This window comes from Helobdella robusta, assembly GCF_000326865.2.
Source record: "Helobdella robusta unplaced genomic scaffold HELROscaffold_11, whole genome shotgun sequence".
NCBI classification, from domain to species: Eukaryota; Metazoa; Annelida; class Clitellata; order Rhynchobdellida; family Glossiphoniidae; genus Helobdella; species Helobdella robusta.
Window position 1 is genome coordinate 4,967,295 of NW_008703617.1, and position 16,541 is coordinate 4,983,835.

The window sequence follows — 16,541 nt, forward strand, 5'->3', positions numbered from 1 at the left end:
AATAACACACCTGACTTTTTTGTCAACGACCTTATTTCTAATAAAACCGTTTGCCTATTTCGGCACTATTTTTATCCAACTTCATCTTTTGCTAGCTTAGCCACTGAAATGAAGAAGGAATGCGAGGAAAGTTGTAAAAGCCTGCTCACTGTCCTCTGCATTGTTTACCGTCTTGTTTCTGATTCACCGACAGCATACAAAGTTTGGCCCTAAAAAATCTTTTCGTTTAAACGGTACCCACTTATAAAAAATTTACAACAAGTATGTAATTACACAAAAAGTCAAATATTAAGCGTAAATTAAATTTTCTATGTAACTGCTCATAAATGTTGAATACATGAAAACTTAAAAATTTTTGAGATTCGTAAGCGAGACGAACATCAAGTGCAAAAGCTCAGCTTCTTTTTGATTGATTTCAGTTGACTTGAAAAACCAGACTAGTGGCATGCAACATCAGACTTCATTGTCGAAATTTAATACGATTACTGATGATAATTTTTTACATAAAGGTTTACTTTTATAACGAAGTTAATTTTAAATAAAAACTAACTGTAGGCTATATGACAAAATTTGTGGTTTTTCCAAAATGCATGATGAAATTGAAACTCTAATATGTTTATAATTTGTTTCATTCGATTGATATCGTTATTCGAATTGCTTTTTATAATTCAATGTTTCAATTGTTTACTATTTTGAATTAAAATTATTTCTTGTTTGAAGTTTCCAAACTCAGCATTTGAATGTTAAGTAAAAACTTTACTTTTCTAAACGTTCTCATTAATATAAATCTATTAAACTAACGCAGCATTATATTTTTTGACGATGGTCCTCCGATATTGCTAAGAAATTTTGATGTTTGGTACGCTAATTTGATCCGAGGAGAGATGTTTATATTTTGTTATTTCAGTGTGAACATATTTTTAAAAAAATAAATACATGAGTTTGTTACAAAGAGAAATCTATTTTGTCAAACAATGATTTTATTTTTTGAAATAGTAATGAGATGCCACAGAACAACTTCATCAGAAAGAAAACTGTATATTTCTATCGCAAAGGATTCGCTGTTTCCGACCATTTCAGTAACAATTTGTACAAACTAAGATCTTAGGTTATTTCATCAATAACAAAACTAATCAGTTGTTAAAAAACCAAGATTTTATTGTCAAATATTTTATTAAATATCTAAAATAACAAAACCAAAAAAATGGAAATCTATTGTTGTTTAAATGCTGTCAAATATATGGAAATCATGCTTCATGGATTAAAATTAGATTCCATTTTCAGAAAGTAAGTCTTTTTAAATTAATAAAAGAATTTAAAGATCAATCACACTTCACCATCTTCATCATCTTCGACCTTCTCCTTGGGTGTCTCATCATTATCACCATCGTTATAACGCTCTATCTCAACTTTGCGTTTCTTGGTAAGAGGCTTAAATTTCGACTTTGTTGAATTTTTTGAAATTGCTGGCTCTTTAGCTGAAGAACAAACAGATCTAACAATCGAAGCAGACGCTGAAATGTATAAAGCTATTTCTGATTCATACCTTTCCTTATCTTTGGCAGCCATGATTTGATACTTTGTTTTGTTTTTGCACAATTTCCATTTTTCGCCCAGTTCCTTAGTAACTTGCCTGGCGGGCATAGCTGGAAAGTTTGCTGTCATTTTTTGGCGTTGTTCCAACGAAAAATATGCATATGCAGACATCGCGGCTTTCGGTACGTTCGAATCTTTTTTATTTCTTTTTCTTTTCTCACCGCCGGTAGGTACATAGTTGGCCATACCCTCCTGGTATCTCACTAAATCCAGGGCTTCCATCTCCTCATATTTCTTCTTGTCTTCCTTTGAAAAATTCTTCCACATTTCACAAGCCTGCTTGAAAAACTCCGTTGAAGACAGTGGTTCACCAGGATTTTACATTTTCTCTTCCTTGCTGGTTTTCAGAAAAAATGAAAAAGCCGATGTCCTACATAATGGTTTTTCTGAGTTTCTCGAAATTTTGCTCATATTAACTGATTGTTTATTAATGTTTTGGAAACGATAAAATTACAAGAAATTTTTCTAGTGGACAGATCGAATTAAATGACGAAATACAATTTGAAGCCCGATTACGCCAATATATATAGTAGCAGTCTATGTAGGGCTGGGCCTTGTAACAATGAACTAAGAATCATTTACGACATCGCTTTAATATGACTTTGTTGTTTAATTTTTATGGGCTAATTAACTTTGTCAGATATTTGAATTTTTTTGTTTATTTTTAATTAAGTTTTAGTTTTTCAAAAGTTAACGCTAATTGTAAATTCATGACACAGCTGGTTTTACAATTTATTTTCCGATAAGTTGTGTAGTAGCTAGCCTAATCCACATCGTACATTTTTTTAATCACACATAAAAAAAGGCACTGCATAGAATATAGTAACATAAAAAAAATCAAATAATAAATGTAAATTAAATTTATGTAAGTCATAGGTCTGTCTTCTTCGTTCCAGTGCTTGAGTTTGAACCACAAAAAGTTACTAACCAGCCTGCTGTGCGTATGTTTCGGGGTCGTTTTGTACATTTACACATAACTAAGTAAATTGTTTTCGATCCAATTTGGATTGCGAGCCTCTCTTCGGCGCTATGGACAAGGTGCTACTCAAATGACTCTTTATAGTTATTATTAAAATCTTAAATTTGTTAGAACGTAATTAAAGAAACTTTTTGAGCAGTTTTTGTAACAGTTTTTATCAAAATATCAAAATTTTTGCCGTTATTATTTGCAAACTGACGAGCTGAATCAAATATGAAAAAAATTTATTGGTGTGGCTGAAAATTGAAAAAAATGCTTTCGAGACATTTTAATCTGTGTCTGAATGTTGGGGCTGCAAACATACAGGTCTACGCATTTGCCTAATTGTTGATGGGCTCTACATAGCTACAAGTTATTATTATATCGGGGACCAGACACCTCATCATACGAGGTATTTCATCATTGCCCATTTCATCATTATAGCAATTCATCATTACAGTATTTCACGATCATTACATTCTATCACTAATGTGATCTTAAGATCACAAGATTTTATGAGATCTTAAGATCATAGAATTACTGGCCTTGCTAAGAAATCTCTTATCAGATTATGATTTGATATACCCTCGGTGCACAGCAGCAGTGCCCCATTCTTAGCTATGGTAATTAGTCAAGACAATTATTTTTTAATTTAAAAGTAAAAAGTTAATTTACTGTTTAAATGCACTTTATGCAATGACGAAATGTTACGGTGATGAAGTACTACAATGATGAATTTCTATAATGATGAAATGTTGCAACAATGAGGAAATGTCTCGTATGCTGAGATGTCACGGCTTGTTAAGCAGTTTTTAAAGTTTATACAATATTTAATCTTCCTAGGTTGACAGTTTCTTGTTATTTACTATCCTTTTTAGAAGCGCACATCAAATAACCTAATTAAAAGCAACATTATAAGAAAAACCTCAGCCAGCAGTCTCTAATTAAATGTTGCGCGTGTCATTCAACCTCGTGTCACGCCATGCCTCGGAACAGTAACGTGTTTATATTACAATAAAATCTTGCATACAAACTCTCCCCTTGCTCTTGTTTATAGAAACATTTTTATAGTTTTCAATGATGTTTCGTCATTTCGGAAATATGTTTTAAAGTAACTGGTGTAGTTTTAAAATTTTGTTAAATAAATTCTGATTAATAAAACTTTAAAAATTTAAACTGGTAGTTTAGCCAAAATTATAAGTTGAGGTTATATTTCATTAATTTTTAGATATTTTTTTAGATTTTTATAAAAATAGCAGTAAACAGCTTTTAAATCCTATTTAAATCGATTGAACGAATTTTTATTTTTTTTGATTGACAAATGATTTCTACATCTTTCTATTACTCACGTTTGTTTTCTTGTTTTGAATTACATCGCATCACGTCAGCCTCATCATCTCCACAGTCTCCTGCCTCCACAAACAATCTCCACGAAGCCTTTATCCTTTCACATTTCAACAGCATAAATAAAATCTGCTGTACGGCGATAATGAAAAAAAAAAATTTCTGAAAAATGACGCGAACGTGTGGCGATCATTAGCAGCCAGCGTCTGTTGTTTGTTCTGATCGACGCCCGCCACATAAACAACATCCGAAGTCGCTGCATCAAAATAGAAACAACCACTTTATTATCGAAAACGTAATTAGATGCTTCGCGGAGCCGAGACATTAGTGGCAAGTATTGTTTATAGCAACATTAATAACAATCTAGTAGCTTTAGCATTACAATTATTAAGTATCGCCAGCAGTAGTTCGCATTAGGAATAGTTTTAGTTACTTAATAGTGGTAGTAACAGTTAGATGTTTTTCTTTTGGTTGTGTTGTTATTAGTGATAACGCATTTGATTTCGTTTGGTCAATGTTATATTTGATTACTCTGTTAACATTTTACAATGTGGCTATAGTCTTTAGGTTACTCGATAACTTCAACATAGTCTTCTTAATTTTGTTTGGGAGCAAATAATAAAATATCGTATCGTAAATAACGCAATTGGTTTAGTAATTAGCATCAACAATGGAATTATGGAATTGTTAGTGGGAGTAGTTGGAAAATTTTAACACTTTGACTCCATGTATTTAGAAATTTTTCTACGCCTGTTGTTTCGATTCCAACACGTTTCATGTACACACCGCGTGGAGTTTGTAAGTGAAAATGAAAATTATCACTGCATTATTAGCAACCTAAATATTTAATGAATGTAAAAAAAATAAATAGAATCAGATTGGAGAAAAAACACAAAGCCAAGCAGGATTCACTTTCAATTTCACCCCGAACTTGAAACGAAATGATCTTCCATTTATACTCCTTAAGATTTAAAGCCCTTCAAAGTTCAGTCAAAATCTTTTAGCGTTAGACTACTATAACACGGCTGTTTTTTTAAGTGAACTTGTTAAGCCAGTTAGAAACAGGGTTCATCGTAGGTGAATCACCTCTAAATTAATTTGTAAACAAAAGAAACTGCATGCTAGATGCACGTTAATAAATGCATCATTCATTCATTCATTCGTTCGTTCGATATATACAGCATACGTCTATCTCGCTATGTTTGTTAGACAACCTATTTTGCAGTGATTGGTGCCAAAAAATTGCTAAATGTTGGTTCTTGAAAACATTCATTTCAATTAAAGTTAACTGGCTTTTTTAATATCTTTATTCAATGTTTATAGTTTTAAATTTTAAAGTGCACTTTTTCAACTGTAAACATATTTAAACTTTGATTTTTGTCAGCAGTTAAATTTTCATACAATTTCTAAAATAGTGAATTGAATTTTTAGTCGAGTGTTTAACGAACTAATAGAAAAAAAACCTTTGAATTTTACATTAAATAAATCTTAATTGGAATATAAATTGTAGATCAGAAGATTTTTTTTATAAACTACTACGGCCACAGAGCAATCCATGTTAGATACAATACTGACTGTCACTGCCGAATGCAAAGTGAACCTCGACTATTATTATTGACGCACATTGTTGGAACATTTCATTTTTGCCTGTTTGTCGAATGTTCAGTTTGTCCATGAAAAATTAATTAAAGTAGTATGAATATTAGTAGTACACAGACCTCAAAATTTTAAAGTTAGGAGCGATGGTTTGAATGATGGAAATCACGTTTTGGGAATAAGTACAATTCTTAATGAACTGTAACGTTACGTTTAAATAGCATTCATTATGTTTTTAATGTATCATCAATTAACTTTGAGATTATTTTCAAATTTGGTTGATAAATTTGTTTCATATTTTGAGAGAGTGTTCGTCAGATGTCCTCTCTGCTGTATATTTATCTAACATGCTACTGATTGCAAGCTGCTAATAATCCTGCTCAATCATTAATAATATACATTCAGTGAAAATTAAAACATAAATATGCAATATTTAAATATGATAATATATACGTACACAGGCACATGTACTCACAATTACAAATTATTTTAAAGGTTTGTCATCATTTTTATAAAAACTTGAATGTTCTCTAGACTCATTAGAACAACGCTGGATCATCAGTGAGTTGGACTTTGATCGAACGGGACGAGAAAATTTACTCAATAAAATCAAGATCTTCAATCTTTCATAAAACTCATACGACTATTTATAATGTCACTCATGAAAAAGTGAAATCAATGCTGACCACAACATTGTGAATGGCCGGCGAGATAGCTCAGTGGTTCAAATGCGCACTGAGTCAAACATCTCAATGGCTATCATATACACAGCGTGTATGATGCGGTGCTTGCGCGTGTACATAAAAACATGTGTACGTCGTCTGAAAAGGATAAAGACAAAAAAAAGATCAATCCCATCTGTTTCGCCTGCAATGAAACATAGTAACAACAATTATCTTCAAAATTTCAATTTAAAATCAAATAAAATCAATTTAAAATCAAATAAAAATGCGTAAAATGTTCAATCTTTTGTGAAATCAAATTAAAACTAAAATGTATCAAATAAAAAAAAATTTAAATTAAAAAATGATGAAAAGAAAACTTCATGATGTCGGAATGCGATGATATAGGCATGTACTTTTGACCGAAAGGAGCTTATGGAAGCACCTTCCAGGTTAATCTTCGCTTAATTGGACAATATTTGACGACAGGATGTTACGTAATAAAAAAAATATTACAATAACAACAAAAATTTATCAAAAAATTTTCATGATGCTGTTTGACATTTATAAAATTGCGAAAAAAATGAAAAGAGGCCAGCTCTCAATCTCAGCTCTGGATTAACAAGCAGTGGGTAAAAAAATGAAATGAAATTTTTAAAAAGTTAAAAATATGGAAAAAAAAGATTATGGTTACAAAACAACTGCATAAAAAAGTAAAAGAGGAGAATGAAATATGCCTCCAGGAGATAAATGAATCAGAGAGGAATGCATACATCAGCACGCACATCAGACGCTGCTGAATGTGAAACTGATGCATCAGCAGAGCTAATGAAGTGTGACATTTCATTAAATACGCAATAATTAAAGTCATCATCGTTGATGTTGTAAAATGAATGAATGAATGAATGAATGAATGGATGGATGGATGGATGAATGAATGAATGAATGAATGAATGAATGGATGGATGGATGGATGGATGGATGGATGGATGGATGAATGAATGAATGAATGAATGAATGAATGAATGAATGAATTAATTAATTAATTAATTAATGAACGTGGATGGATATAAAATTAATAAATATTTTTACTATTTATTGATACTTTTACTTGTTAATGTTCCATTATGCTCCCATTATATTTCGCCAATCAGTTTGTCACAAACACCCACTGGAGCATGTTCCTATCCAGCGGCCGATCTAGGCAACTTTGACGAGGGGGGGGGGACTAAAACATATGAAAGTGTTCAAATTTTCACGATGGGGGCCAAAATTTTCAGGGGAAGAGCAAGATTTGTGGTAGTGTGCTTGACGACCTTTTCACTACCTATCACGTTCAGTTTTTTGGTCATTTTTACACACGAAACGCTCCTATTTCTGACTTTCAGTAAAATAAAACTGCTCAATACGGGAGGAACAGTCCCCTCCCAACCCCTTTTGGATCCGCCACTGTACCCATCATGCACCTATCATCAGTCAGATCACTACATCAGATTTTTCCATCTGCATTACATAGATTCGCATGTTTCTCACGATTTGAAACCTTGATGCCTTGAAACGATTTTCAAATTTTTCATGTTTCCCGTTTCGTTTTGTTGACGTCACTGGCTCAGTCTGCATGCTGCATTAAACCCTATGTACATTGATGAACAGTGAACAAAGATAAATTTTTGTTTGTATATATTTGTTCGTTCGTTTGTCCGTTAGTTCGTTTGTTAATTTGTTGTCTTTTTGTTTGTTCGTTTGTCCAATCGTTCGTTCATTTGTTTGTTTATTTGATATTTTTCATCCAAAATTTATGTGATAAATATTTATCCAAAAAGTGAATATTTATAGCCAGCAGCGTATCCAGAGCAGGTGATTTTCTAAAGTTGAATGTGATGATTATTTTCTTGCTTATGTTTCAATTTTCGAAAAATTATTGTTTTTGGTTTTTATTTCTCATTGTTTAATTTGGAAAAATCTTAATTATATGAAGTAAAAATTTTTCAAATTAAAAAAAAATTTTATTTAATGGATACTATCCATTATTACTTTTCAAACAACTTACATTGATGAACAGTTAACTTATGCAACTTACGGAACGAGGAAAAAAATACATTTCCAAAATTTTATTTTGGAATTTAATTGCGTCGTGGAATTGTCATCAGTCAAAGTGAAACAAATGAAAATATAAAAATGTAGTTTCCAAGTTGAATTCATTCGCAAAATTTAGATAAATTTTAACTTTGTTGTTTTTCTTAGGATTGATTTCAAAATTTAGGCTAAAAATTTAGTTTTCAAATAATGAATCGTTTTTTTGTAAGAAAAATTCGACTTTTCACAAAAAAAATTAAAGAAAATTAATTTATTACAACCGTTATTTAGATTATTATTAACAAATTGAATTATATAAATTCAGAAAAAAGTTTGAGCTATGAATAATTTTCTTATATGCAGCACAAGTTTTAATAATTTGTTTCTTCGAAAGGATAAAAATTCTAAATGAAAAATGTAATTATCTAATTTAAATTTTGTTTCATGTTTAAATAGAATGGTGGTAAACAATTTTTTCAACAAAAAATCATCATCTGTTTTTGTTGATAACACAAATTTTCACAAAAATTTATTTTTAATTGCTGATCTGACTGATTTTGAGGAGGTGCTTGAAATCAAATATCATCTCTTTTCTCACGGTTTTCCTAAATTTAGAAATTTCATCTTTTTTAAAATCTGTTTTAAAATATAACATACACATGGAACATTTATTCTAGGAGAAATAAGTAATTATAATAACTTATCCTTTCTTAATATATTTATCTATTTATATATATATATATTTCTTTATTCTATTTATTAACTTGTGTAATTTCTTAAAATGTGACACCTCAAACACACATACACACACACATACAAACACACGCACACGTTTGTCTTTTTTAAACCTATTATATTTCTCGTTGTATCAGTTGGTTAGAAATAAAATATTCAATTATTAGCAAGCCTGCACTAATCCTTATCAAAGAGCATTTGTTCATCATCATCTGTTGCCTCATTGAATCTCTTGCTTTATGTTTTTTTTTTCTTCAACTGGATTTCATCTCCAACATTTCGCTGTTTTTATCTTACCCAGCATTGATTACCCGTTGAAAAGAAAATTAGTTAAAAATCTGAAAATTGCATTTAACGATAATTGAGGTGAAAGAGCTAATCGGTATTTATTGCTTCAAAAAACTACTTTTTCAACTAAAATAAATTTTGCGGCGATTGTTAACTTGTTTCTAGGTTACCAGAAATCATTACAAAATTGGACAAAAGTTAATAACTAATTTTCTTATATTTTAATTAATAAATAAAATCCAACTGAAACATGAAACAATTTTTTATACCCACTTCATGTGTTTTGATTTCTTGTTATATTTAACTCCTAAAAAAAACTTAAAAAATGTCTATTATGTAACATTGGGTTGTTTAGCATAGGTTGTTCATGGGAAAATAAATTGTCTTTGAAAATAATTTTATCAAATCATTTTAAACAATCAAGCTAATTCTACCAAAGCCGTTTAAAAAAATAAAATAAATAAAATAACGGGTTGATAATATTTTACAGTTATTTGAAAATTGTGTTGGGTGAAAGATTTCCCGGAATACGAAACACAAAATGTAATAAATAGCCCCGCTGTTTTCACATTCTTAAAAAAAATTTTCGAGGTCATTTTAGATTCAAAGCTTGAAAAATTTCTTCTCGGAATGACATTTCTATGGATAAAAATAAGGTGTAATATTTCAGTGAATTGTTGAGTTTGATGTGAGCCGGATGTCATTACGTTGTAACAGGATGATCTCATCATTTCTATCCATATTTATTTACATGCCCTCTTCATATACTTTGTAATTATAAAGATTGTTCGTTAGAATTCTAAATATAGTAATATTATTAATGTTTTTGTTGTTGTGGTGGTGGTTTTTGTTGTTGTTTAGACAAATAGTCTCAAACTCTGAGCGTTATATTATTGCTCGTTATTTTATTAACATTTTGAATTTTGTCAACGTGTTGTTGAAGTTTCACGTTCTGTTTTTAAATTTGATGTAGGTGAATTTTTTTTAGTAGCATATGATTATCGCAAAAATTACAAACGTTTCTCTACTGCCAGAAATTGTCATTTATTACCGCGTATTCATCTACTACGAAGTAATCATCTACTACGAGTTATTATGAAATGACCATTTATTACAAAGTGGTCATCTGCTACGAAATGGTCGTTTATTACGAAGTAATCATCTACTACGAAATGATTTTTTATTACTAAATGACCATTAATTGCAAAACTGGGCATTAACAAACAAGCAGATAGGATTGGTGACCTCGTTCGAACGCTACGAAACCTACAAGATTGCAAAGTTAAATGTTTTGAAAAATTGTTCAACTCTCAAGTTGGCCTATTATGTGCACCAGTGGGGCATATTTAGTTGTCGTTGCTATCTAGATTACTTGAGTCGAGTGTTCCTTCGTTGATTGCGAAGAATGCATCTTCGTTGCGGATCAAATATTGTACAGCGAAGAACGTTGAAGTGGTTTAGTTAGTACAATACAACGTAGAATCTACGTAGATTAACTGTAACGACTGCATAGATACATGGATGTTGCATGAATGTTGCATGAATGTTGCGTACATGTTGCATAGATGTTGCATGGAGGTTGCATGGATGTTGCATGAATGTTGCATGAATGTTGCGTACATGTTGCATGGATGTTGCTTACATGTTGCATGAATGTTGCGTACATGTTGCTTACATGTTGCATGGATGTTGCTTACATGTTGCATAGATGTTGCGTGAATGTTGCATGGATGTTGCATGGATGTTGCTTACATGTTGCATAGATGTTGCGTGAATGTTGCATGGATGTTGCATGGACGTTGCTTACATGTTGCATGGATGTTGCTTACATGCTGTTTGTGTGTGTTGTGTGCGTGTTGCGGTCCAGAAAGTCGCAAATGAGTCAGTTTAATGAAGGTGAAATATTTCAGTGCCTCATTTAAATGCATCATCGGTCTCCTGGTATGTTTACTAAACAAACATTCGCTGCTCAACAAAAATTTAAAGCAAAGTTAACAGAACAGAAATAAAAAATAAAAACATGTTAGTTCGATATATACAAGCAGGAAAAATTTTTTGTTTTGGCAGATGAGTTTTTATTTCAACTTTTCATAATTTTCACTTCTTTTTATGGATCAATTTGCAAAATGGTCCTCCTTTTTTTCTTACTTTTTAAAATTTTTTGTTTTATAATTTTGATCAATTCTAAAATTTACTTTTTCACGACACTCTATTAACTTGGAAATAGAAACAAGTCATAAACACAGAACACTCAAACTGCTGATGAAACTTCAAACTGCTTTCGTGTACAGTTTGAAAATTAAGCCTTTATAAGCGCGAAAGAATTCATGCATTTTAATTGCTGTTCACAAAAATAAATTCTTAATTAACTTTTGAAAAAAATAACTTATTAATAGTAGCAGCTGAATATTCGTGATGAACAGTTTAATACCGGTTATAATTTTAAACCAAAATATTTCATTAACGGTCAACAGTTCTAACGATAAAGCCATCAGCGTAACATCCGATGACTCTCTGCATGGAGGAGGCTGTGAATTTTTGATGTTAGCATCTCAGTTGAAGGAATGAAATTTCAAAGTAAGAATTTGCATCCAAATGCGATAATCGATTAACTAATTAGGAGTTAATAAAACATTACACGTTGAATTTTCACATAGACGGTTGAAACTTTACAGTGAATTGGCAACATAGACCACAGCGCTCGTAATCAAATGAACAAACAACAAACAACGAACAACAAACATCGAACAACAAACAACGAACAGCAAACTACGAACAGCAAACTACGAACAGCAAACAACGAACAGCAAACTACGAACAGCAACCAACGAACAACAAACAACGAACTTAAAACGTTGATAACGTAGACAGACAGCTGTAGAAATGAGATAACATGATGTTCAGCACATTGAACCAAACTTTTTCCATTAGCGGTTCCAGGGGGATAAATTCTTTTATGTGCACATTTTCAGAACGAATTTGGGAACCTTTATATTCGATGATGACGTAAGATGATATCCATCAGGTGAATATATCATGAATTGTGTGCTCACCACAGGAAAAATTTTTAAAATTTTTATACAATTTATAAAACGAAATTGTTAAATGAAATTTTTTGGATAGGAAAATAAATTTTAACTGTTGAATAAAAAAAAATGTTGTTGGGTTTTTAAGAGAGAGAAGGGAAGTAGGCAGGAATATCTCAGTACGAGGTTCATTCAACCTTATATTTCAATTCTTTTTTTTCAGACCGTTACCAAGAATTACAACTACTTCCACAAACATATGCAAAACAGTGATGATGTGAATAATAATAATAATAATAATAATAATAATAATAATAATGATGATGATAATAATAATAATAATAATGGGAACATCCTTTTATTTTCTAACTCCGAATACCAAATATTAATAATGAAATAATTATAAATCCTATTTAATCTAAAATGCTCGTCACTGCAAGTGAGTACATTCTAGAGGGGCTGGTTTAATTGTTCAATTGGGGTTCAATCATTCTTATTATTTTGGCGTTATCAATCAAATTTTATGGTAAGCATAGAGTTGCAATAAAGTTAATAAAAAGACAATAATATATTTTATACAGTCTGAACCTTGTCTCTATATAATGTAAACAGCCTTTTATTTCATTGTAAAATCCAAATTTCCAAAGAATAATTAATGAATGTTAACATGAGAATTTAGTTTAATTAGTTTAGCAATACACGAAATTATATGATATTAAGTAGTATATGGAGATTAAATAAAATAAAATTAAAATAGAAAAAGTTGTTGCTGTTAGTGATAAAACTTTTCGCTCATTGCGTAGGGCAAGTACAAAAAGTATACGAGGCACAAAGATTGTTACATGTTGTTACGTTCACAGTAGATGCCATATGATGAGGTTATTGCTGCCACCATCAATGTTTTTATGATTGAATCCGACCAAGACATGTTAATTGATTGCAACATCAATTTGTTAAAGAGACCCATTGGGGATATCTCAGTTGTTTTAATAATTATTTTGAACTGACTGAAATTATTATTGAGATTGGTTATAAGTCTGTCCTTATATTTGTTGAGTTTATATTCTCTTGAGTTGGCCAAATTCGTTACATGGCATACCGTGAGCTCAAGAACCTCAATGGTGTCTCGATATAGGATGGCAACGTCTGGCCGTAACGATTCAAACATGGTTGATATTGGTTGTACTTCTTCAACGTTTACATCCGCATAGATGACGCAATCGGGCCTCTTCTCTAGTCTCAGGGCGTTGACAATCAACTTCAATATTTTGTTATTTCTTTTTGTGTATCGAGCCAGTGCTGAAACTGATCCACAGTTGGACAGGACATGCTTGTTGGTCTGGCTTACATTGCAGAGAGGGCATTGTTGATTGTTTGTTTTTCCCCATCTGTATAAGTTTGCATTGGTCGGCAACTGTTGTATTAAGTACTTTCTGACAAATTTGTATAAAGCTGCTGGGAGATCGTCAAGGGCTTCGGACCACCGGCAAATTTGTTTGGCCGTGATGTGTTTCTTAATGGATCTGATTATCACACCCTGACTTTGGAGAGCCTCAATATGTTTGTATTGCATCTCCATGCATCTATTTTCTGCAGCCACCACCGCCGCTTTTAGAGAGACCGCGTTTTCCAGCGTATTATCTATTTTGCTGTGGTTGGTGTTGGACTCTTGCCAAAGGCATCTGATCTCTTTATTTACATTTGTTTTGAGGTAGCTGCGTAGCTTTAGTCTCATCACTTCGGCAGAGTCTTTCAAAGACTTTATGTTATGTCCACCAAGTCGGCAAGGACAGGATTTCAGCCACGCAGCCACTAATCGGAACTGAGAGCCAGTTTCTGACTGCTTCAGTTATCATGTTGTCAAGGTTGTTTCCAATCCAAGTGAGCGATATGTCGCTGGATCGGAGGTCGAATTTTAGCTGACATGGAATATAAGTTTTCACTATTTTAAGTTTCTCTTGCGGTTTTACATTTAACGCTGTTATTATTTTCAACATGTTTGACAGTTTGGTGCATAGCTTGTCTTTTAGCTTATTGTTAGTGCATCCAAAATCATAGAATTTACCTAAATATTCAAAACCATCACCAGCGGCCACCTGCGGGATTGTAATGTTATCTATACTCGGTCTTGGCATAAATTGTTCATAATTGCCATCTTTTTTCCTCATCCCGAACGTAATACATTTGTCGATCCTCATTTCCATTCCCGACCACTTGCACCATGCTTGATTTAGATTGATCAATGTTTGCGCTCCTTCCGTGCTGTGTGCAATGATTGCCGAATCGTCAGCAAATTGTAGCCAGGATCTGGATTTAAGTTCAGCCGAAGGACCCCAAATGTAGCCGCATTGACGATACTCGCTTTCTTCCAAAATTTTCATCAGCGGATTAAAACACATATTGAAGAGGATCGAAGAACATGGATCCCCTTGTAGTACACCTTTCCTGATTCGAATTGCAGGGGTTAGACTACCATTGATTGATACGATTATTGAGTAATCAGAGTAGATTGAACGTATCAAATTAGATATTGGAGGTGGAACGTGCTGATGGATGAGCATTAACTCAATCAATCCATGGCTTACCTCACCAAAGGCGTTGCGTAAATCTAGTAATGTTACGATGATTGTCCTTTGGTGTCTTTTAGCGTCATTTAATAGATGGGTAAGCATTTGTGTATGATCTGTGAGTCCATCAATCGACGGATAGAATCCTTTTTGAATATTTTTATTGAGGTATTTATTACTTTCTAAAAATTGATATAGTCTATTTTTGATGACAGCAGAAAATACTTTGTAGGGTATTGGCTGCAGTGTAATAGGCCGGAAGTTTGCAGGGTCTTTGGCGTCTCCTTTTTTGTAAATTAATATTGTTAAACCTTTACGCCAACATGTTGGAATGGATGAAATTGACCAGCATTTTATTATCAATTTGTGTAAAAATGTTCTTAGTATTGGACATCTTTTAAATACTATTATTGAAATTTGGTCTAGAGGGCATGGCGAGGATTTGAACTTTATTTTATGTATGGCCGAAACCATTTCGTTGTAACTTGGTGGATCACTGTTGCAATTTTGTGATGGAATTTGTAGAGAATGTATCCAATCTGGTTTATGAAAAGTGTTGTTGCCACTGTTTTTAGCTGAGGATTTGAAATACGTATATCCAGTGTCTACATCGAACAGTGGTGACACTTGTTTCGTTGGCAAAAAAATATTTTGGCACGTTTTCCAGAAATTGTTTTTTAGTTGTTGCGCAATATCGTTCTTGCGGTCAGCCTTTTTGTATCTCAATTTTGTTCTAATTAGTTTACTTGTTGAGATAATTTCTTTTTTGATTTGTTGGCTGTTATTGTTTTTTACAATTTTTTTTAGTTTGGCCAAATCTTTTTTCAGTTGGTTAATTGAACGGTTTTGGTCTATTGTTATTCTTTTATTAATGGTACCATGAGATTTTTCAAAATATTTGTAAATTAAATTGTTGAGCTGATAAGCAAACTTGTCATTATCATCGACGTCTCCCCATGAATTTAACTCAGCATGGAAATATGCGTTTGCCTCTTCCCAATCTCGTCTTGTACGGGGAAGTTTTATACCTGGCAGGGGTCTGGCGGATGGAGCAGTGTGGGCCTTCATTGGCGACGACGACTGTGTTGGTTGTTGTATGATGTTGATTTGCTTAAACTCAGAAGTAGCCTCAGTGGGTGACAACGGCGGTGGCGACCGGTGGACTTTGTTGAGTTCTGTAATTGAGGAAGTGGCCACACCTGACGACGACGATGGCGGCATTGGTAGACGAACGCTGTTTAAAGTTGTAGTTGTGAAAGCATCTTCTGTTGTCGAAGTCGATGGCGATTTTGAGCGTTGTTGAGCGTTGCAGTCGTCGAGGCAGACTCTTTGTCGACCACTGGATGAAAATACAGAAGCTTGGACGTTTGGCATGATCTTTTATGCATTATTAATCCTTTCCGTCCTTTACAAAACTTTCCACTTTATTAAACTATCTGAATTATTCGAATTTTCAGACAAACTATTTAAATTTTTCAGTAAATTATTCCTGTTATCCGAATTGGCAGGTAAATTATACAAATTATCCGAATTGACAGGTAAATTATTATCAATTAAAGAGTTCAGATTATTTTCTTGGATATTTACTGAATTTGAAATATTATCATTCGTTATGTTATTAGCGTTAATATTAGATTGTATAGATAACTTTGTGCACCGCCACAGGTGTTTATTGATACAAATAAAGTCTTTT

At 32.5% G+C, this 16,541-nt stretch overlaps 2 protein-coding genes across 2 annotated transcripts; both read right to left on the reverse strand.

The window, feature by feature from the left end:
• Positions 1–1,332: 1,332 nt before the first annotated feature.
• On the reverse strand, positions 1,333–1,914 carry HELRODRAFT_135540 (hypothetical protein; the record flags this gene model as incomplete). Its single annotated transcript, XM_009013106.1, has 1 exon — positions 1,333–1,914. A coding segment is annotated over one exon (582 nt), but the record flags the coding sequence as incomplete, so codon positions are not given.
• Positions 1,915–12,694: 10,780 nt separating this feature from the next.
• On the reverse strand, positions 12,695–16,222 carry HELRODRAFT_167617 (hypothetical protein; the record flags this gene model as incomplete). Its single annotated transcript, XM_009013107.1, has 2 exons — positions 12,695–12,740; positions 15,297–16,222. The coding sequence occupies 2 exons, from the start codon at positions 16,220–16,222 to the stop codon at positions 12,695–12,697; spliced, it is 972 nt and encodes a 323-aa protein (XP_009011355.1).
• Between the last annotated feature and the right edge of the window lie 319 nt (positions 16,223–16,541).